This window comes from Schistocerca piceifrons, chromosome 6 (genome assembly GCF_021461385.2).
Source record: "Schistocerca piceifrons isolate TAMUIC-IGC-003096 chromosome 6, iqSchPice1.1, whole genome shotgun sequence".
Lineage (NCBI taxonomy): Eukaryota > Metazoa > Arthropoda > Insecta > Orthoptera > Acrididae > Schistocerca > Schistocerca piceifrons.
In genome coordinates, this window is record NC_060143.1 from 455,196,430 (window position 1) to 455,217,068 (window position 20,639).

At 45.5% G+C, this 20,639-nt stretch overlaps 1 protein-coding gene across 1 annotated transcript in view; it reads left to right on the forward strand.

Moving 5' to 3' along the window:
• The window catches only part of LOC124802574 (ATP-binding cassette sub-family G member 1), a 468,992-nt gene that overhangs the window by 355,473 nt on the left and 92,880 nt on the right, over nucleotides 1–20,639 (forward strand). The window contains exon 3 of the mRNA XM_047263446.1: nucleotides 6,012–6,207. Coding sequence (XP_047119402.1) covers nucleotides 6,012–6,207 — 196 coding nt within the window. The remainder of the gene's footprint in view (nucleotides 1–6,011; nucleotides 6,208–20,639) is intronic.

A 20,639-nucleotide genomic window follows, 5' to 3' on the forward strand; every position in this document is an offset into this window, starting at 1 on the left:
CAGATATGCGAGTGACTCGAAGACTTTTTAAGTAATAAAATCCAGCACTTTGTTCTGGATGACGACTGTTCATCAGACACAAAGGCATCATTAGGTGTGCTTCAGGGAAGTATGACAGGACCACTCGGGTTCTTCATATACACACCTCAACAAAACTTTGGAGTTAGAACAATGACTTCTTATAGTACACAAACCAAAGTTTGTAGAATATTTTATCAAAATAAACGTACTCGTAATTCCTTCTGAAAACAAGAACGATTGTGGCTAGTTAAAGAAAATCGTTAAAAAACAAAGCAGGATCTCTCCTAAGTGTACATCTTGAAAACAAAAACAATAAAAAGCTTTACCTCATGATGATTATTATCAGTCTTTAGTAGTCCTCCCTGCACACGAATGAATTCTTCCACTTTACGAGCAGGCCACTGTGGCCGAGCGGTTCTAGGCGCTTCAGTCTGGAACCGCGGGACCGCCACGGTCGCAGGTTCGAATCCTCCTCCTGGCATGGATGTGTGTGATGTCCTTAGGTTAGTTAGGGGACTGATGACCTCAGATGTTAAGTCCCATAGTCATCAGAGCCATTTTAACCATTTTGAACCACTTAGCGATGCATTCTCTGGATGAGACAATCAAGTTCGTCTTGGGGTATGAGGTCCCACTCCTCAATGACAGCTTTAGTGAGGTCCTGGAGATAGTTAAGTCGATTCGGACGTTGTGTAATGTCCATCTCCAACAGGTCCCATGCATGCTATATTGCATTCATATCTGGGGACTGTGCTGGTCAATGCATTCGGTTGGTGCTGCATCTTTGAAGATACCGAGACACTGCTAGAGTACAGAGCAGTCTTGCATTGTCATCAACTAGGATGACGTTGTCTCCGACATCACGTCTGTAGGGCCTTACAGTCGTTTGTAGGACCCCTTGGAGGTACGGGAACCAGTCAGAATGCCGTAGATGGGAACCAGAGGGTCCGCTGTCCCGTCATTATCGCCGCCCAGAACATTACACTTCCACCTGCAAACGGATGGACTTCGTGAACGTATCGGCGTTCCTGGTATCGTCTAGCGCTTCTTCAAAGCCTAAGACTCTCAGTGTCTTTTCGCAAACCAATCCTGGTCTGGTCAGCAAACATGAAGTTACCCCATTCTGCAATGGTCCAGTGCTGACGTGCATAAGCCCAGGTACCTCGATTGCTTCGATTCCGTTGGTTAAGTGCAAAGCTATTCATTCTTCTGGAATGAAGACCACCCTGATGCAATCTACTTTGCACTGTTTGTTATGCAACACGAATCTCTGTCGCCTGAGAGAAGTCATTTCCAATATTTCTGTCAGTTGAAGTTGGGCGCCTGCGAGCCGGCAATTGGCGGAATCTATCATGCATCCGTGTTGTCATACGGGGACGACCGCTGCGATATCAATCGTTCAGATTTCCCGACCATCCGCACTTCCTCCACACCTTAGACACACGACTTTGAGTGACATTATCTGATCGGTAACACCTTGCTGTGTATGACATGCTGAAAGTAAAGCCACTAAACTGACCCTACCAGTGTTGTATGCCTCTACTTGGCATGTTACTGCAGTGCAGAACACGCACTGAATGAAGCTTTTGTTGATACTGGACTGCTCGCGGTGTGCCGCTGCGGTAGCAATATTTATATGACCAGAAAACGGCCACAAAGCATGCCAGAAGTAAACAACGTTCAGTATTTGGGCTCTAACTGGATAATGTATGAAGTTCCTAGATCAGTGATACCTCCAGTATCGTAGACTATATTTTACGATAGTATTCCAGACTTTTGTTGAGTACTGTAAATAAACGATCAAAAAATGGTTCAAATGGCTCTGAGCACTATGGGACTTAACATCTATGGTCATCAGTCCCCTAGAACTTAGAACTACTTAAACCTAACTAACCTAAGGACAGCACACAACACCCAGTCATCACGAGGCAGAGAAAATCTCTTACCCCACCGGGAATCGAACCCGGGAACCCAATAGACGATCTGACGGATAGGATGAGCAGCAGTCCGCTACTGTTTGCTGATGACAGATGACGTTGTTGTATTATTTAAGTAACTGTAGGAGGATGCAAGATGACTTGGATAGAATTTCTGATTGCTGTGATGAACAGCTGTTCGTTCTAAGTGCGAAGAAATGTGATGTAACGCATATGTGTACGAAAAGCAGTCCTATAATGTTCGAATACTGTATTAGTCGTGTTCTACTTGACAGTCACTTCGATTATGTATCCTATAGGGGTAACCTTGCAGAGCGACATGAAGTAGAACGAGTGCGTAAGGCCGGTCGTGGGGTAGCCGGCTGGACGACTTTTTATCGGGGCAATTCTAGGAAAGTGTAGTTCATCTATAATGAAGACCACATGCAGGACAGTTGTATGACTCATACGTGAGTACTGTTCCAGTGTTCGGGACCCCCACCCAATCAGTCCAAAGTAAGACATGGAAGCAATTCAGAGGCGGGCTGCTAGACTTGTTACCGGAGGATCGATCAAAATACGAGTGTTACCGAAATAATCTAAGGAAGAAGAGGTTCTTTTTGTGAACCTTTATTGACAAAGTTTAGAGAACCGGTATCGGACTCCAAAACGATCCTAGTCCCGCAACATACACTCCTGGAAATTGAAATAAGAACACCGTGAATTCATTGTCCCAGGAAGGGGAAACTTTATTGACACATTCCTGGGGTCAGATACATCACATGATCACACTGACAGAACCACAGGCACATAGACACAGGCAACAGAGCATGCACAATGTCGGCACTAGTACAGTGTATATCCACCTTTCGCAGCAATGCAGGCTGCTATTCTCCCATGGAGACGATCGTAGAGATGCTGGATGTAGTCCTGTGGAACGGCTTGCCATGCCATTTCCACCTGGCGCCTCAGTTGGACCAGCGTTCGTGCTGGACGTGCAGACCGCGTGAGACGACGCTTCATCCAGTCCCAAACATGCTCAATGGGGGACAGATCCGGAGATATTGCTGGCCAGGGTAGTTGACTTACACCTTCTAGAGCACGTTGGGTGGCACGGGATACATGCGGACGTGCATTGTCCTGTTGGAACAGCAAGTTCCCTTGCCGGTCTAGGAATGGTAGAACGATGGGTTCGATGACGGTTTGGATGTACCGTGCACTATTCAGTGTCCCCTCGACGATCACCAGTGGTGTACGGCCAGTGTAGGAGATCGCTCCCCACACCATGATGCCGGGTGTTGGCCCTGTGTGCCTCGGTCGTATGCAGTCCTGATTGTGGCGCTCACCTGCACGGCGCCAAACACGCATACGACCATCATTGGCACGAAGGCAGAAGCGACTCTCATCGCTGAAGACGACACGTCTCCATTCGTCCCTCCATTCACGCCTGTCGCGACACCACTGGAGGCGGGCTGCACGATGTTGGGACGTGAGCGGAAGACGGCCTAACGGTGTGCGGGACCGTAGCCCAGCTTCATGGAGACGGTTGCGAATGGTCCTCGCCGATACCCCAGGAGCAACAGTGTCCCTAATTTGCTGGGAAGTGACGGTGCGGTCCCCTACGGCACTGCGTAGGATCCTACGGTCTTGGCGTGCATCCGTGCGTCGCTGCGGTCCGGTCCCAGGTCGACGGGCACGTGCACCTTCCGCCGACCACTGGCGACAACATCGATGTACTGTGGAGACCTCACGCCCCACGTGTTGAGCAATTCGGCGGTACGTCCACCCGGCCTCCCGCATGCCCACTATACGCCCTCGCTCAAAGTCCGTCAACTGCACATACGGTTCACGTGCACGCTGTCGCGGCATGCTACCAGTGTTAAAGACTGCGATGGAGCTCCGTATGCCACGGCAAACTGGCTGACACTGACGGCGGCGGTGCACAAATGCTGCGCAGCTAGCGCCATTAGACGGCCAACACCGCGGTTCCTGGTGTGTCCGCTGTGCCGTGCGTGTGATCATTGCTTGTACAGCCCTCTCGCAGTGTCCGGAGCAAGTATGGTGGGTCTGACACACCGGTGTCAATGTGTTCTTTTTTCCATTCCCTGGAGTGTACATCTCGTATACGGGCTGTGAAGGCAAATGAAATCATGGCTGGTGCGGAAGGAGATAGTCGTTTTTCCAAGATGCTCAGTCACAGCCATTGTCACTAAATATGATGCACTGTGGCACTGGTGCAGACTTGTATATTGTAAGCGTGACATGTAATACCAGCTTAACGGTGCTGCTGTCTGTCTGTGGCATCTCCATTCTCCTTCTTCAGAGTTTCATAAATGTGGTCAGGTGTTTCACCTTCAGTCACTGAAAATCTTCTTGTACGTACATCAGAGTTGGTTATTTTCTGAATTGTCCGCAACCGGTAGCTGAATGGTCAGCGTGACGGATTGTCAGTCCTCTGGGCCTGGGTTCGGTTCCCGGCTGGGTCGGGGAATTTTCTCCGCCCGAGACTGGGTGTTGTGCTGTCCTCATCGTCCTATCATCCTCATCGACTGCACGTCGCCGAAGTGGCGTCAAATTGAAAGACCGGCGCCTGGCGAACGGCCTGCCGACGGGGGGCCCAAGCCATACGATTAAATAAATAGATTTTCTAAATTTATACAGTGCTGTTTCATGATTACTCTGTCATCAGCTTAATGAAGGAGGTACAGCTTAATGAAGGAGGTACTCGCAGAAGCATTTCTGTATCGTGAAAGCGTGCTCAGTCAAGATGCTGAGTTTCGGGAGCTCGGCTCCCTGGTCGGGCTCGAGACGGGACGGTGTTGAGGCTAGGATTGTTGGTATTTTTAAAAATATTGAGAATCCGGTATCAATACTTTTAAAAAATATTATTATCGTCCCTTGTTGCATCGAAAAAAAATTACCAATATATCGGTATATCGACGGAAAGAATTTCGACGTTTCGACAAAAAAAATCGGCTGCTCATTGTAAATATATTGCCAGTTTCATAACTGTATATTTAAGTACTGATTTATTATTAGATGTTCTGTACATCAACAAGCTAGCTCCCTGCTTATCCCCCTTAGAGAAAGAATTGAAAGGAAAACGATGCACGTTCACGTTCGGCGATAACTACTTTACTAATAGTAACTGCATGTAAGTGGCACAATAAAAGGTGTTCCATGGGTCCGTCGTTCGGTTTCGCCACATATTCCAGAAGAATTAATGTCGACTTCCGTGTTTCTCCATTTCTCCAAACAGCAGCCAACTAGCAGTCGAAGTGTCAGAATTGCTTGGTTAAGTTAAACGTTGCAGTTGTTGTTGGCAGTGCCGAGCGAGGATTACGTCAGCATTTCCCCTCACACGTCTCCGCCCAACGGAAAGACCGATCTTGTCATTTAGATTTTTGTTCATCATTTTCACCAACTGCATTTTAAAGAATGCCAATGTGAAGAAAGTTGCGTTAAGAATTGTTTTTTAACGCAACTGGTGTGCTATTTCCTCACGTCGGAAATCTTGTTATTCTACTCAGTCCCTCCACCCTCCCCACTACCCCGCACCCTTCGCTGGTGCAATCGGAATACTTCTATGTGCCTTCTATACCAACTTCACATGGTCAAAGAGAGAGACTGAACATAATAAAAACTCAAAAAGTAGTAAGATTGCCTCACATAGTAAAAGTAAAAATGTGTCCTACTACAATTTCAAAAGAATAATTTCAAATATTTACCGAAAATTGCAAATATATATATATATATATATATATGTATATATAGATATATATATAATAAAAATATCGGCACTCGATATGCCCATTCGATATCGATAGTGCTCTTTCGACATCGATAGTGGCATTTCGATATCTGTAGAGCAGTTTCAAGATAGTGCCATTTCGAGACCGATATTGCCATAATTATCGATATTTCCCTTTGCATATCGATATTGCCCTTTCAATATCAATACAACGGTGAAAAAAATAATAGCCGATACGTATATCAATGTTACCTGGAAAAATATCGATATGTCGATACTTTCCAACGGCGCTACTTGAGGCTGGGTGCTTGGTGTGGGTGCAGGACGCGCGGCATGGGCGGCGAGCTGCGGCTGGACGAGGTGCCTCTGCAGCCGGGCGACAGCCGCCTGCGCCGGCAGGCCAGCTACATCCAGCAGGATGACCACCTGCCGGGCCTGTTCAGCGTCTCCGAGCTCATGTGGATGGCCGCCCACCTCAAGCTCGGCTCCTCGCTCTCCGACAAAGCCAAGAAGCTGCTGGTGAGTCGCCCGCTCCGCTCTCTGCGCCACCTCTCGCGCTTTGAAACCTCACGACTTTCCAGACAGTCCTGTTGGAGGAACATCCGCAACTGAGCATTATAGCAGAGGTTGAAAGTACCGCTTCAGTTGTAAGGTTCTTTTTATTTAGAACACGATCGGTTTCGGGCTCTTATACGCCCATCATCTGGTGTTAGAACTTTGTGCTGTGACCCCAAGCTCCGCGGGGTGCTCTGCGTTCGCTAGTGTACTCGTCGACCGCGGCGCCTGAGGTCACAGCACAAAGTTATAACACCTCATGATGGGCGTATAAGGGCCGGAAACCGGTCGTGTTGTAAATAAAAAGTACCTTATAACTGAAACGGTATTTTCAACCTCTGTTCACGATTTTGGCCAATGCGATGTCCCACTAACGAGTGGCGTCAACTTTTCAGTCTTCCCCTGTTGCGGCAATTTAGACTACCCTTCTTGCCTTCAACCAGTTTCTTCTTATTTTGAATTTAAAAAAGGTCTCGGTTGTGGAACTTGGCTGTTTTAATGACGCGTTTCGTCTTTCAGGGCATCATCAGATTTTCTACAAAAAAGAAGAAAGGAAAATATCAAATGCCAGAGGTATGGTCCTATCACGCACGGCTCGAAATAAAAATATCAAAAAGGTGTCTGCGAACCACTAGAAAGAAAACTTACTACGTTTGCTGCTATGCTGTGAAATAAGCATAGTGAAGACCACCAAGATCACGCCAAACAGGGCTAGGATAAATATGAAGCAATAAAAAATCATTAAAAAACCAAGAAATAGTATTGTAACAGAAGCAGAATTGAAATGTCCAAATGTTACACACACATCGGCATGTGCGACGGAGCAGCGATAGATCCACATTAATCGGAAGGCTTCATTTAAACACAGTGTAGTGAAATTGACAAATACCTCTGTATTTTTATACTTTTACACTCGACTGCATTTTATTGAGGCCCACATCATTTACCACTAGAACATGCGCTGCCTATTGCAGCTCTATGCAATAGTATTCTTCCAATGGCCGGCCGATGTGGCCGAGCGGTTCTAGGCGCTTCAGTCCGGAACCGCGCTGCTGCTACGGTCGCAGGTTCAAATCCTTCCTCGTGCAAGGATGTGTGTGATGTCCTTAGGTTAGTTAGGTTTAAGTAGTTCTAAGTCTAGGGGGCTGATGACCGCAGATGTTAAGTCTCATACAGATAACCCCATTATGTTTATTTATTATTTTAATATATTCGATCTTCACAATGTTTTTTTTCAGTAGCCTAATTTTTAATCCCCATTATACGCTCATCATTAAATTATTTCAGTATCACTCATGCACGCTCTCTGTGTGCATTTTCGCTACTAAACCCCACGAGGCGCAAAATCCAGTCCTTAACTGTGCACATGTGGGGACATCTTCAGCTGTGTTGGTGTTTCACTACACTGTGTTCAAATGAAGCCAATGTCTGCAATCCTGTAAGTGTGGTCCTATCGCTACACCGCCCCTCCTGCCATTATGTCTGGGCATGTGTATCGAAGGTAACGTTTGCACTTTTCAATTTTGCGTCTGCCACTGTACTTCTTTGAACTTTCTTTAAAACCATTTCTTACAGCTTCTTATTTATTGGGTAGGTACACAACCTATTTAGTGCGATGTTGGTGTATGCTTATTTCAAAACATAACAGGAAACGTAAGTTTTCTTTCTAATGGTTCGTAGAAGCTTCATTGATATTTTCACTTCGAGCTGTGCGTGATAGGACCATGCATCTGGCTATTTATATCTTTCTTAGTTCTCCTTTCTAGAAAATCTGATGATGCCCTAAACCGTTGAAACGCGACATTAAAACAATAATTTTCGCAACCAACACTCTTTTACTTCAAAATGACCTTTACACGTTTACTGTACGAACCAGCCCGATGGCGTGGGAAAAGTTTAGTAGTGTTTTCTTACTTTTACTTCAGCAACTTGTCCTTCTCTATCCCTTCTGCGTCCACTAAAACATGTACACTTTCCTCTTCTGCAACAATAAAAACCACTACTATTCCTAATGCTGTAGAGCTTGGTGATAAAAGTTTTACTCTGAGAGTAACAACTGGTTAGTTGTCGCATGCACAGGCACACCACCCAACGGCACAGGCGCCACACCACCGTGTTTATCTTGAAATACTTACAGCTGAGAGAAAATTCTTCCTGGCCTTTCTTGCTGTTGGTGATACATACGCAAAAACGTTTGATACTATAGCTGACACGTGGATCATTCCGTTCACATAGGAGGGTCCTGGACAAAAATACGGAAACCCCAAACGTAATACACATCATTATCCCTAACACGGTGCAGGAAAATCGTTGGCGTTCAAAATAGCTTCCAGTCGTCCCGGAGTGGCTATATACAAATCCTGAATACCAGAATGAGAGTTTCACTCTGCAGCGGAGTGTGCGCTGATATGACACTTCCTGGCAGATTAAAACTGTGTGCCTGACTGAGAATCGAACTCGGGATCTTTGCCTTTCGCGGGCAAGTGCTCTACCATCTGAGCTACCCAAGCACGACTTACGCCTCGTCCTCACAGCTTCACATCTGCCAAACCTCGTCTCCTATCTTCCAAACTTGGAAACATCCCCCAGGCTGTGGCTAAGTCATGTCTTAGCAATATCCTTTTTCCAGGAGTGCTAGTTCTGCAGGTTTGCAGGAGAAGTTCTGTGAAGTTTGGAAGGTAGGAGACGAGGTACTGGCAGATGTGAAACTGTGAGAACGGGACGTGAGTCGTGCTTCGGTAGCTCAGTTGCTAGAGCACTTGCCCGCGAAAGGCAAAGGTCCCGAGTTCGAGTCTTGGTCTGGCACACAGTTTTAATCTGCCAGGAAGTTTCATATCCTGAATAGTTTTCAAGGGAACCTTACACCAAGTTTAGGTAACGACTATGGAGATGTGCAGCCACCATGTTTCCTAATCTCCAAAGAAGACCACAGAAGTACAATTATTTTGTGATCTGGAGTCTGTGGTGAAAATAGGAGATGCGACAGTTCATTGTTGTGCTCAGAAAACCAATCCTGGTCGACGGTAACTGTGTGAACAGAGACCCTGTCTTCTTGGAACACAGCACCATCAATGGGTAGTAAACATCGTACCTTGAGGTGGACCTGATCAGCCAGACTGGTCACATAATCGTAGGCAGTTATGCGACCATCCAGAGTACCCCTGGGGCCCACGGAAACACCACGATTCCGCCGCCCAAATCATCACCGAACACTCCCTACATTTCACACTAGCGGCGTGAGCTCGACCTTAAGTTGGAAACAGTGTGCAGTAGCACTTATCCGACCAAATGACACTCTTATATTGTTCCATAGTCCAAGTCTTATGGCTTAGGCACTACGTTCTTCTGTTACAGGTATTTGCAACTCTAATCTGTGGTTTTGGAATTCCAGCTCTCCCTGCACTTCGCAAATTATGAAGGTCCCTTCGCATTGTTTTGGTGCTGACGTCGTTCTCAGCTGCGAGGAGGAGGAGGAGGATATGAATAGTTTTTAACGTATCGTCGACAACGAGATCATTAGAGAAGGAGCACAAACTCGGATTAGGGAAGGATGGAGGCGAAAGTCGGCCGTGCCCTTTCGAAGGAACAATCGCTGCATTTGCCTTACACGATTCGGGGAAACCACGGAAAGCCTAAATCTGGATAGCTGGATTGGGGGTTTGAACCGTCGTCCTCCCGAATGCAAGTCCAGTGTTCGCAGCTGCGACGTCAAGTTTTGCAGCGAATTTCGCAGCTCTCGTCCTATTGCTTCTTTCCTCTGCAGTTGACCGTCCGTCACGAACGCTCAATACACACTCATGCTCATAAATTAAGGGTAATTGTAGAATGTGGTGGCACATAACGTGGTACTACACAAAAATGGCGCTATTAGCATAGGCACATAGGGAACACACACGACACAGATCTGTGTCCACGGTATTGGTGATAAGTTGAGAAAATCGTCCCGAAACACATGCGCTACAAAACGCCACTGTTTCCTGCGCATGTACCCCGACATCAATATTGGATATGATCACCATGCACAATGGGTTGGCATACTCTGGATCCGGTGGTCGAGCAGCTGCTGGGGTATAGCCTCCTATTCTGACACCAGTGCCTGTTGGAGCTCCTGAAGTGTCATAGGGGTTTCAAGACGTGCAGCGATACGTTGACCGAGATGTGCTCGATGGGGTTTAGGCCTGGAGAACAGGCAGGCCACTCCATTCGCCTGATATCTTCTGTTTCAAGGTACTCCTCCACAATGGCAGCTCGCTGCGGCCGTGAGTTATCGTCCATCAGGAGGAAGGTGGACCCACTGGAGCCCTGAAAAGGCAGACATACTGGTGCAAAATGACGTCCCGATACACCTGACCCGTTACAGTTCCTCTGTCAGAGGCATGCAGGGGTGTACGTGCACCAGTCATAATCCCACCCCACACCATCAAACGACGACCTACATACAGGTCCCTTTCAAGGACATTAAAGAGTTGGTATCTGGTTACTGGTTCACGCCAGATAAAAACCTGGCGGGAAGCACTGTTCAGACTATACCTGGACTCGTCCGTGAACATAACCACTGTTCCAATTACCATGTACTGTGTTATTGCCACCAGGCTTTATGGGCTCTCCTGTGACCAGGTGTCAGTGGAATGCACCTTGCAGGTTTCCGGCCGAATAGACCGTGTCTGTTCAGTCGTCTGTAGACTGTGTGTCTGGAGACAACTGTTCCAATGGTTGCGGTTAAGTCCCGAGCAAGGCTACCTGCAGTATTCCGTTGCCATCTGGGGGCACTAATGGTGAGATATCGGTCTTCTTGTCGTGTTGTACACTGTGGACGACCTGTACTGTAGTGCCTGGACATGTTTCCTGTCAGCTGGAATCGTGGCCATAATCTTGATCACACTTTGTGGGACACGGAGGGCCCGTGCTACAACCTGCTGCGTTTAACCAGCCTCCATTCGCCCTCATGTCATCAATATGTGTTCTTTGAGCCATTTTCAACACACAGTCACTATTAGCACGTCTGAAAACGCCTGCACACTTACTCGCTGCACCGTACTCTGACATGCACCAACACATCTCAGTGTATGTGGACTGCTGCCAGCGCCACCGTGCGACGGCCGCAGATCAAATGCACCGCATGGTCATATCCCGAGGTGATTTAAACCCGCAAACGGCTCACCAGAGCGTTGTTTCACCGCGTATCTGCATTATCCTTTACTTGTGAGCATGAGTGTACTTTCGTCCGGTTTGTGGCTCAGCGATTATATTTCTCCGGTTTTCCTGAATGCACAATAAGTCTTAGATATGGGGCCTATTGAAACACCAAGCACTTTCACTGTCTTCGTTATGGAAGCACCCACCATAAGAGCAGCAGCAGTATGCCCACGTTATAATTCACTTAGCTCCGACCTGATGCACTATCACAACTACACAGATCACTATTCTGACCACGTCTGACACTTGAAAATTATCGAAGACATTGCACAGGTGCCGTTCGTTGTTAAATATAATAACGCAACCTGTAGGCTTGGCTTGTATCTGCATTTATGTTGAAGTGTTCCTTTATAGCGGCGATTTTTGCCCAGTCTCTGTAGTTCTCCGTCTTTTCACCTACCGTATCTCAAATGTGAGACTATCATTTGAACCAAATTTGTGAGTCAGATATCGTATGAATGTGTCGCCCGATACACGCTCCAGTCCGGAACCGCTCGACTGCTACGGTCCCAGGTTCGAATCCTGCCTCGACCATGGATTTGTGTGAGGTCCTAAGGTTAGTAAGGTTTAAGTAGTTCTAGGTTCTAGGTGACTGATGGTCTCAGATGTTAAGTCCCATAGTGCTCAGAGCCATTTGCACCATTTTTGCAACTGTTAAATTTGTTTTTCTGAAAACGTTGGCGATTTTTTGTGATATGGGGCCCAGGTATGGGATACTGGCGAATACTTTCTCTTCTTCCACAGTGTGTCCTATTGTTGCCTTGCTTTTGTGTATTTGTCTGCTTAATCTGTCAATTGTTTTGGCTGTGTTACCATTGCTTATGGCAATGCTCTTCATTGTATCTATCTCATTCTTGACAGTGTTTTCTTCTAAATCAAGGGAGTGTACTTTGTGTAGCATGGACATAAATGCAACATGTTTCTGTGTGGTGTAATGTTATGTCTGTGTATGTGCGTTTTCTGTGTATGCTGAACTTGTCTTGTTGGTGGTTGGTGATTTGTGATTTTAAGATCCAGGAAGTTTATGCTTTTGTTGCCCTCATGTTCTGTTGTGAATTTTACGGTTTTGAGGAAGGAATTGAATACTGGTAGTAGTTCTTCGAGCTCATCTTTTGTTCCACCAAATAGCAGCAAGGTGTCATCAACATATCTAAAGTAATATACTATTTTACTTTTGTGTCTATTGTCTTCATTAAAGAACTTACTTTCCAAATGATTGAGGAATATGTCGACTAGAAAACTTGAAATACTACTGCCCTTGGCAAGACCCTCATTCTGTTGGTAAACTTTCCCATTAAATGTAAAGTAATGGTGAGACAATATTAGCTGTAACATACCTTGACTTCTGGTATTTCTGCAATTGACAATTTTTATGTTTCATTAAGTTTTCAAAGATTTGTCGCCTGATACAGCTATAGCACGTCGTGCAGTTTTAGATGAACTCATCGTTCGTACGTGTTTCTGAACAATGTTACTTTATCCTGAAGAATTCCTGGCCTCTTCCTAGTCCACGTACAACGTAAATCAGCAGGTACGACGTACATCACCAATCACCCATAGCTCTTCTCCACCCACTATCATCCTTGCTTCCCTGTTCAAGGTTTTACTTAAAAGTGGAAGTAATTCCCTTATTGATCAAACCATTTTTAACTTCGCTGATTTTTCTCGTGATTAAGTTTCCGAATCATCTCAAAATTTTAAAATAAAACACCATGTTCAACAATGACTGTAAAAATTATTTACTTGCGCTATTGCAATTTCGGGCTATTGGCCATTGTTAAGTGGTATAATTGTACTTTAGCGTATGTCAAAATTAAAAAACTTCTCTGACATGCATACAAGTCTTCATGTATCTGTACGTCGAGTCTTGAATGATTTTAACGTCAACATGGATCACTCCAATGTACACTGTTAAAAACCATTATTAAAGCATACATGGAATGATTCCATTATTAATTTGTTCTGTTTTATATTGTTTGCATTAATTATAAGTTATTTGAGTCTAATTATAATTAATTGTCTGCTCTAATTTCAATTTGATTCCTTTATTCTCTTCTGGACTTATCAGATATGCAGACAAAAACGTACTTGAACAATATCTTGGTCTAAAAGTCTGCTAGTACAGATTCTGTTGAAACTGGATCAAAAGTTGGTAATGAATTATGATCGATCTACAGTGTTCTTATTGCTTATCTGTATCCTGTGAAGTAGCTATGTTGTTTGGGAAAATTATCCTCTTATGTACACTTTTTTTTTCGATCATCAGGCTTGTGAACAGTCCAATGCCGCTCACCATGACTTCCTCTCTTCAACTCTGAGTATTACTTTCTTTATTTGTTGGATGTGTTCTAATCTCTGTCTTTACCTACAGTGTTTCCTCTCTACAACTTCCTCTAGTGTCATAAAAGCTATAAAGTTATTTCCCGAGCTCTTAACAAATGCCCTATCATCCTGTCTCTTCTTCTGTTCGGCATTTGCCACGATTCTGCTGAGAAAATCTCCATTTATTGTCCCATCTTTCTTCTTCTTCTTCTTCTTCTTCTTCTTTTGCTACTGCCCTTATCCCGCATTGTGCGCAGGGTCGACAGGGTTAAGTACGGAATCGGCATGGTTAATTTTAAGGGGTGGCTGGATGCCCTTCCTGCCGCCACCTCATACCCCCCCGGTACGGAAGTAGTGTACCCCAGCTGTCTGCGTCTAGAGTAAATCGTGAAATAGTGCGAATGCGTTTCAAATGTCTGCGAGTCGTGTAACTGAGGCGGGACGTGGGGGCCATCCCGGTATTCACCTATGGGGATGTGGAAAACCGCCGAAAAACCACAACCGGGCTGGCCGGCACAGAGGCCGTCCTCGTTAATCCGCCGGGCGGATTCGATCTGGGGCCGGCGCGCCTACCCGAGTCCAGGAAGCAGCGCGGTAGCGCTCTCAGCTACCCTGGCGGGTTATTTATTGTTCCATCAGTCCACATAAATGACCCTATCATTGTGTTATACCGCATGTCAAAGGCTTAGATTCTTTTTTCCGGTTTTCCCACAGTCTATGATTATCTCCCATCCAGTGTTGTGTTTCACGTTCATTCTCAGAAATTCCTTCCTCAAATTATGCCCTATACTGATGCTAATAGACTTCTATCAGCGAGAAATGCCCCCTTTGTCTGTGCTAGTCACTTCTTACTTACTCCTCGCTTCGTCCATTATGAGTTATTTCGCTTCCAAGGTGGCCCAATTTTTCTTCGTGTTCTATGTGGTTCTCACTTCTGCTGTTAAGTTCATCGCTTCTCTCATTTCTGCTAATGCTCATTACTTTCGTCTTTCTTTAGTTAATTTTTGGTCTGTATCCTGCGTTCAGACTGTTCATTCCGTTACCAGGTCCTGATATTCTGCTTCACCTTCGCCATGTATACAGATGGACTGAAAACGATGCTAGTTCTATTGCAGAGCGTGAAGTTTCTGTCGCTGAAATATGTATACATCTCAATGTTTCTTCCCTCTGCGAGGTGCGAATGTACGTTGCAATGAAGAACTGCCTGAGACAGTTCATGCAATTTGGTGGGTACACGGCTAAATGGAAAACAAAGCCATAAAACTGCTCAGTGACAGAGTTTCCACAACAAATTGAGAACATGAATGAATGCTGTAATTTTTAGTTTCCCACGTCCTGATATCATAGACTCAGTTCAAAATGGAGTGCTTCGCCCCACTCAGCGTCGTCATCTAAGTGAGTCCTGTGTTGCGTGGAACCGGAAGTTTTCGCGTGCAGAAGTTTAGAGATCACTCCCACGATATCACCAGAGAGCGGACGTTTGCATTGTGTCGTACGTCCAAACGTGACAGGAGGCATCCGTTCGCACGGCCCTGCCGGTAGCAGACTACAGCCAGTTTTCTCAATACAGCTATTTCCCATTCAGTTGGGTTCATTACACTAGGTCGAGAAACGAACCACTCACTGCCGTGTACCTTGGATTCATATTTAATTTCTTTGGCACTCTTAAATTTCTGTCACAGTCTAACATACCAGTCGCGACACTCTCTGAGCCGAAGTTGCTACCGATTGACAGATGGAGCGACACTAGCGCTCCAAGCGGTTAGAAAGGTGACTGTTGACTGCGTCGTAACGACAAAGTTCGTTTTTAAATATTTTTCTACTTAATTAACGAAAAAGCTGTTATGTTTTGCGCTCTATGCGTTATTAAACCACTAAGAGACATAAATTAACGTAGAATAAACGTAAAAACAGCCAAATCTCACTGATTCAGTGACATAAACAACAACAACTTATGAAACTTCCTGGCAGATTAAAACTGTGTGCCCGACCGAGACTCGAACTCGGGACCTTTGCCTTACGCGGGCAAGTGCTCTATCATCTGAGCTACCGAAGCACGACTCACGCCCGATCCTCACAGCTTTACTTCTGCCAGTATCTCGTCTCCTACCTTCCAAGCTTTACAGAAGCTCTCCTGCGAACCTTGCAGAACTAGCACTCCTGAAAGAAAGGATATTGCGGAGACATGGCTTAGCCACAGTCTGGGGGATGTTTCCAGAATGAGATTTTCACTCTGCAGCGGAGTGTGCGCTGATATGAAACTTCCTGGCAGAGGCAAAGGTCCCGAGTTCGAGTATCGGTCGGGCACACAGTTTTAATCTGCCAGGAAGTTTCATATCAGCGCAAACTCCGCTGCAGAGTGAAAATTTCATTCTGGAAACATCCCCCAGGCTGTGGCTAAGCCATGTCTCCGCAGTGTCCTTTCTTTCAGGAGTGCTAGTTCTGCAAGGTTCGCAGGAGAGCTTCTGTAAAGCTTGGAAGGTAGGAGACGAGATACTGGCAGAAGTAAAGCTGTGAGGACCGGGCGTGAGTCGTGCTTCGGTAGCTCAGATGATAGAGCACTTGCCCGCGAAAGGCAAAGGTCCCGAGTTCGAGTCTCGGTCGGGCACACAGTTTTAATTTGCCAGGAAGTTTCATATCAGCACACACTCCGCGGCAGAGTGAAAATCTCATTCTAGGAACAACAACTTACTCCCGAAGAAATATTTCCGAACATCTGCATAACTGCAGCTTACTCTATTGAAAGCAAGAGAATATAAACACGTATTTCACACATGAGCAGCACATATTTCTGTTGTTGCCTATTTCTATTATTTTTAGGACTTTCATTGACACAAAAAATTTTTCTGGAGTCTGTTGATTTGCTCATTCTTGCGCTTCACTAGGCTTTCTAATATAAGAATTTTTTTGTAAATTCTGCTTCAAAAGCGAATATTTCGAAGATTCGTGCCGTTTGTGGTTCAGTTGTAACAATTATTGTGAAATTGTTGTCTTCTGTGTTGGGAAACAGTTTTATTACCTTCGGCGTTTTACTGTCGCGTCTGGGTGGTTTTCCATGCAGATATAGGTGTTGTTGCTTACTTTGTACTTTAAATAATGTAGGTATTACATTTCCAAAAAGTTCCCTACGTTCCACACTCAGTGATCTGAGTGAAAGTGTAGCAAACAAAACTTCACACATAGATGTACGCCGTCCTTCTGCAAAAGATCAGGTCTCTGGTGTTTGCTAGCAATTTTTTGTCATGGAAGGAGAATGACATTCTTCAGTAAACATGTGGACATTACAAGAGAATCAGAAATAAGCTGTCCTGTGAGGTGATGTTTCATACCTCTGAGGGCCATAGGAAGCTAAAGAATGACAAATTGCTGTCGCTTTTTAGTCATTGTTGATTTTTATTGCATTACGTACGCTGCCCATTGTATAAACTGTGCTAAAAATCAATATACACGATAGTATTGGCACTCACGCGATACTGCATGCAGTAGTGTGGCTTGCTGACCGCTTGGCGCGCTATTATCGCAGTGGGCAACAAAGCATAGGCGGAGTGCCGCGACTATATTATCTTACTTTGTGGTTCTGTTGTCATTAATTGGTACAAGCAACAACCGAGAGGCGTGGTGCGTTGGTTACGACGCTGGACTTTCATTCGTGGAGTGCTCAAATCTCTGTTTGGCCATTGACGTCTTGGTTTTCCATGGTTTCCCTGAATCAATTAAGGCAAACTGGGTGGAGCTAGTGCTTTGTCTCTTACGAACTCATCGTCGACAGGACGTAAAACCCTAACCTTCTGCCCCTTCCTTCCTTCACGCAACGACACGATCAGAAGACCAAAACAAAATGCAAAACGATTTAGAAAAGATATCTGAATGGTGCCAAAAGTGGCAGTTGTCCCTAAACAACGAAAGGTGTGAGGTCATCCACATCAGTGCTAAAAGGAACTCGTTAAACTTTGGTCACACGATACATCAGTCTAATCTAAAAGCCGTAAATTCAACTAAATACCTAGGTATTACAATTACGAACAACTTAAATTGGAACGAACACATACAAAATGTTGCTGGGAAGGCTAACCAAAGAATGCGTTTTATTGATCGGGCACTTAGAAAATGGACATCATTAAAAGAAAGGTGTTTTTGGTTGCGACGGAATCTTCTCACGAAATTCCAATCACCAACTTTCTCCTCCGAATGCGGAAATATTTTGTTGACACCGACCTACATGGGGAGGAACGCTCACCAAGAAAAAAAAGGGAAATCAGAGCTCATACGGAAAGATATACGTGTTCATTCTTTACGCGCGCTATACGAGATTGGAATAATAGAGAATTGCGAAGGTGATTCGATGAACCCTCTGCCAGGCACTTAAATGTGATGCACAAAACCTTCAAACAACTCCTCCTTCAGACCCAGAATGCATTAAACAGCTAAGACACGTAGGTGACATACAAGGTTAATTATTAAAGCTTCCGTGGGCACTTGTTGACAAATGGATTCTGTCTCGGGTACTCGGGTTCCATCACCATCTGTGGTGGGTGAAGATTTGCGAATACCAGCCACTCGCGCTGGCGAAACGTCAGAAAAATCATGAAACAAATGTCGCCCGAAGAACCCGAGACAGAAGCCAACAGGCAGTTTCTCAAGTTTAAAACCACTACATAAACCTGTTCAAGCGGATAGAATCTGGTGCTAATATATATACTACGCTGCGCAACAAAATTAAAGGGCGACAAAAAAAGTCATTTTCTACCATTACGATGCAGAAGCTCGGATTTTGGCTCGAAAGTGCCTGCAGCCTTCCTCTTTGGTGGAAAAAGCATGGGTCCCTGCCACCTCACCCACGGGCTCAGTCACTCATAAGGAAACTGCTTGATTGCAACACTGGATGTCATGGTTCTGAAACGCGGCAGAGAGGCATCAATCGAATTATGTGGGTAGACCAAGGGCAGATGTGATAGCCTACCCATGACGTGACACGTCCAAGGTGGCGTTGGGCAGATTTGGGGTGAAATTTGGTGCCAATGTGCTATCATTAGTCCAGATTACACCTCACATTAACTTCTTTTGGTTTGCACGTATCGATCCCCTGTTCTGTTTGAAACACCGCCGAGCCCTTGAGTGATTCGCATTGCGCCACGCTATTTCACCAATATAGAGAAAGCTTGTAGGTACATTCGAGCCAAATTTAGAACTCGTGCGCCACAGTGGGAGAAAATGGCTTTCGAAAAAGGGGCCCTTTGATTTTATTGTCAAAAGCGAATACTACAATATTTCCTAATATATACACTACTGGCCATTAAAATTGCTACACCACGAAGATGACGTGATACAGACGCGAAATTTAACCGACAGGAAGAAGATGCTGTGATATGCAAATGATTAGCTTTTCAGAGCATTCACACAAGGTTGGCGCGGGTGGTGACACCTACAACGTGCTGACATGAGAAAAGTTTCCATACACAAACAGCAGTTGACCGGCGTTGCCTGGTGAAACGTTATTGTGATGCCTTGTGTAAGGAGGAGAAATGCGTACCATCACGTTCCCGACTTTGATAATGGACGGATTGTAGCCTATCGCGATTGTGGTTTACCGTATCGCGACATTGCTGCTCGCTTTGGTCGAGATCCAATGACTGTTAGCAGAATATGGATTCGGTGGGTTCAGGAGAGTAATACGGAACGCCGTGCTGAATTCCAACGGCCTGGTATCACTAGCAGTGGAGATGACAAAAACAACTTAACCGCATGGCTGTAACGGATCGTGCAGCCACGTCTCGATCCCTGAGTCAACAGATGGGGACGTTTGCAAGACAACAACCATCTGCACGAACAGTTCGACAACGTTTGCAGCAACATGGACTATCAGCTCGGAGACCGTGGCTGTGGTTACCCTTGACGCTGCATCACAGACAGAAGCGCCTGCGATGTTGTACTCAACGACGAACCTGGGTGCACGAATGGCAAAACGTCATTTTTTCGGATGAATCCAAGTTCTGTTTACAGCATCATGATGGTCGCATCCGGGTGTTGGCGACATCGCGGTGAACGCACATTGGAAGCGTGTATTCGTCATCGCCATACTGGCGTCTCAGCTGGCGTGATGGTATGGGGTGCCATTGGTTACATGTCTCGGTCACCTCTTGTTCGCATTGACGGCACTTTGGACAGTGGACGTTACATTTCAGATGTGTTACGACCCGTGGCTCTATCCTTCATTCGATCCCTGCGAAACCCTACGTTTCAGCAGGATAATGCACGACCGCATGTTGCAGGTCCTGTATGTGCCTTTCTGGATACAGAAAATCTTCGACTGCTGAGCTGGCTAGTACATTCTCCAGATCTCTCACCAATTGAAAACGTCTGGTTGATGGTGGCCGAGCAACTGGCTCGTCACAATACGCCAGTCACTACTCTTGATGAACTATGGTATCGTGTTAAAGCTGCATGGGCAGCTGTACCTGTACACGCTATCCAAGCTCTGTTTGACGCAATGCCCAGGCGTATCAAGGCCTTTATTACGGCCAGAGGTGGTTGTTCTGGGTACTGATATCTCAAGATCTATGCACCCAAATTGCATGAAAACGTAATCACAAGTCAGTTCTAGTATAATATATTTGTCCAATGAATACCCGTTTATGATCTGCATTTCTTCTTGGTGTAGCAATTTTAATGGTCAGTGGTGTAGATCTGTGGCTGCGCGGTAGTTCCGCGCTTGGATGTCGATGTATCACTGCGAGATGCACTGTGGCGATGTCTTCGTAAGTTTATTGCAGAAAGAACCGGATTCCATGACTTGGAACAAACGGACGTAGTGAGTGTTGGAGCGTCAATCTTCAGGCTCACTCTGAAGATGGCTGTAAGATATACATCCGAAATAGAAG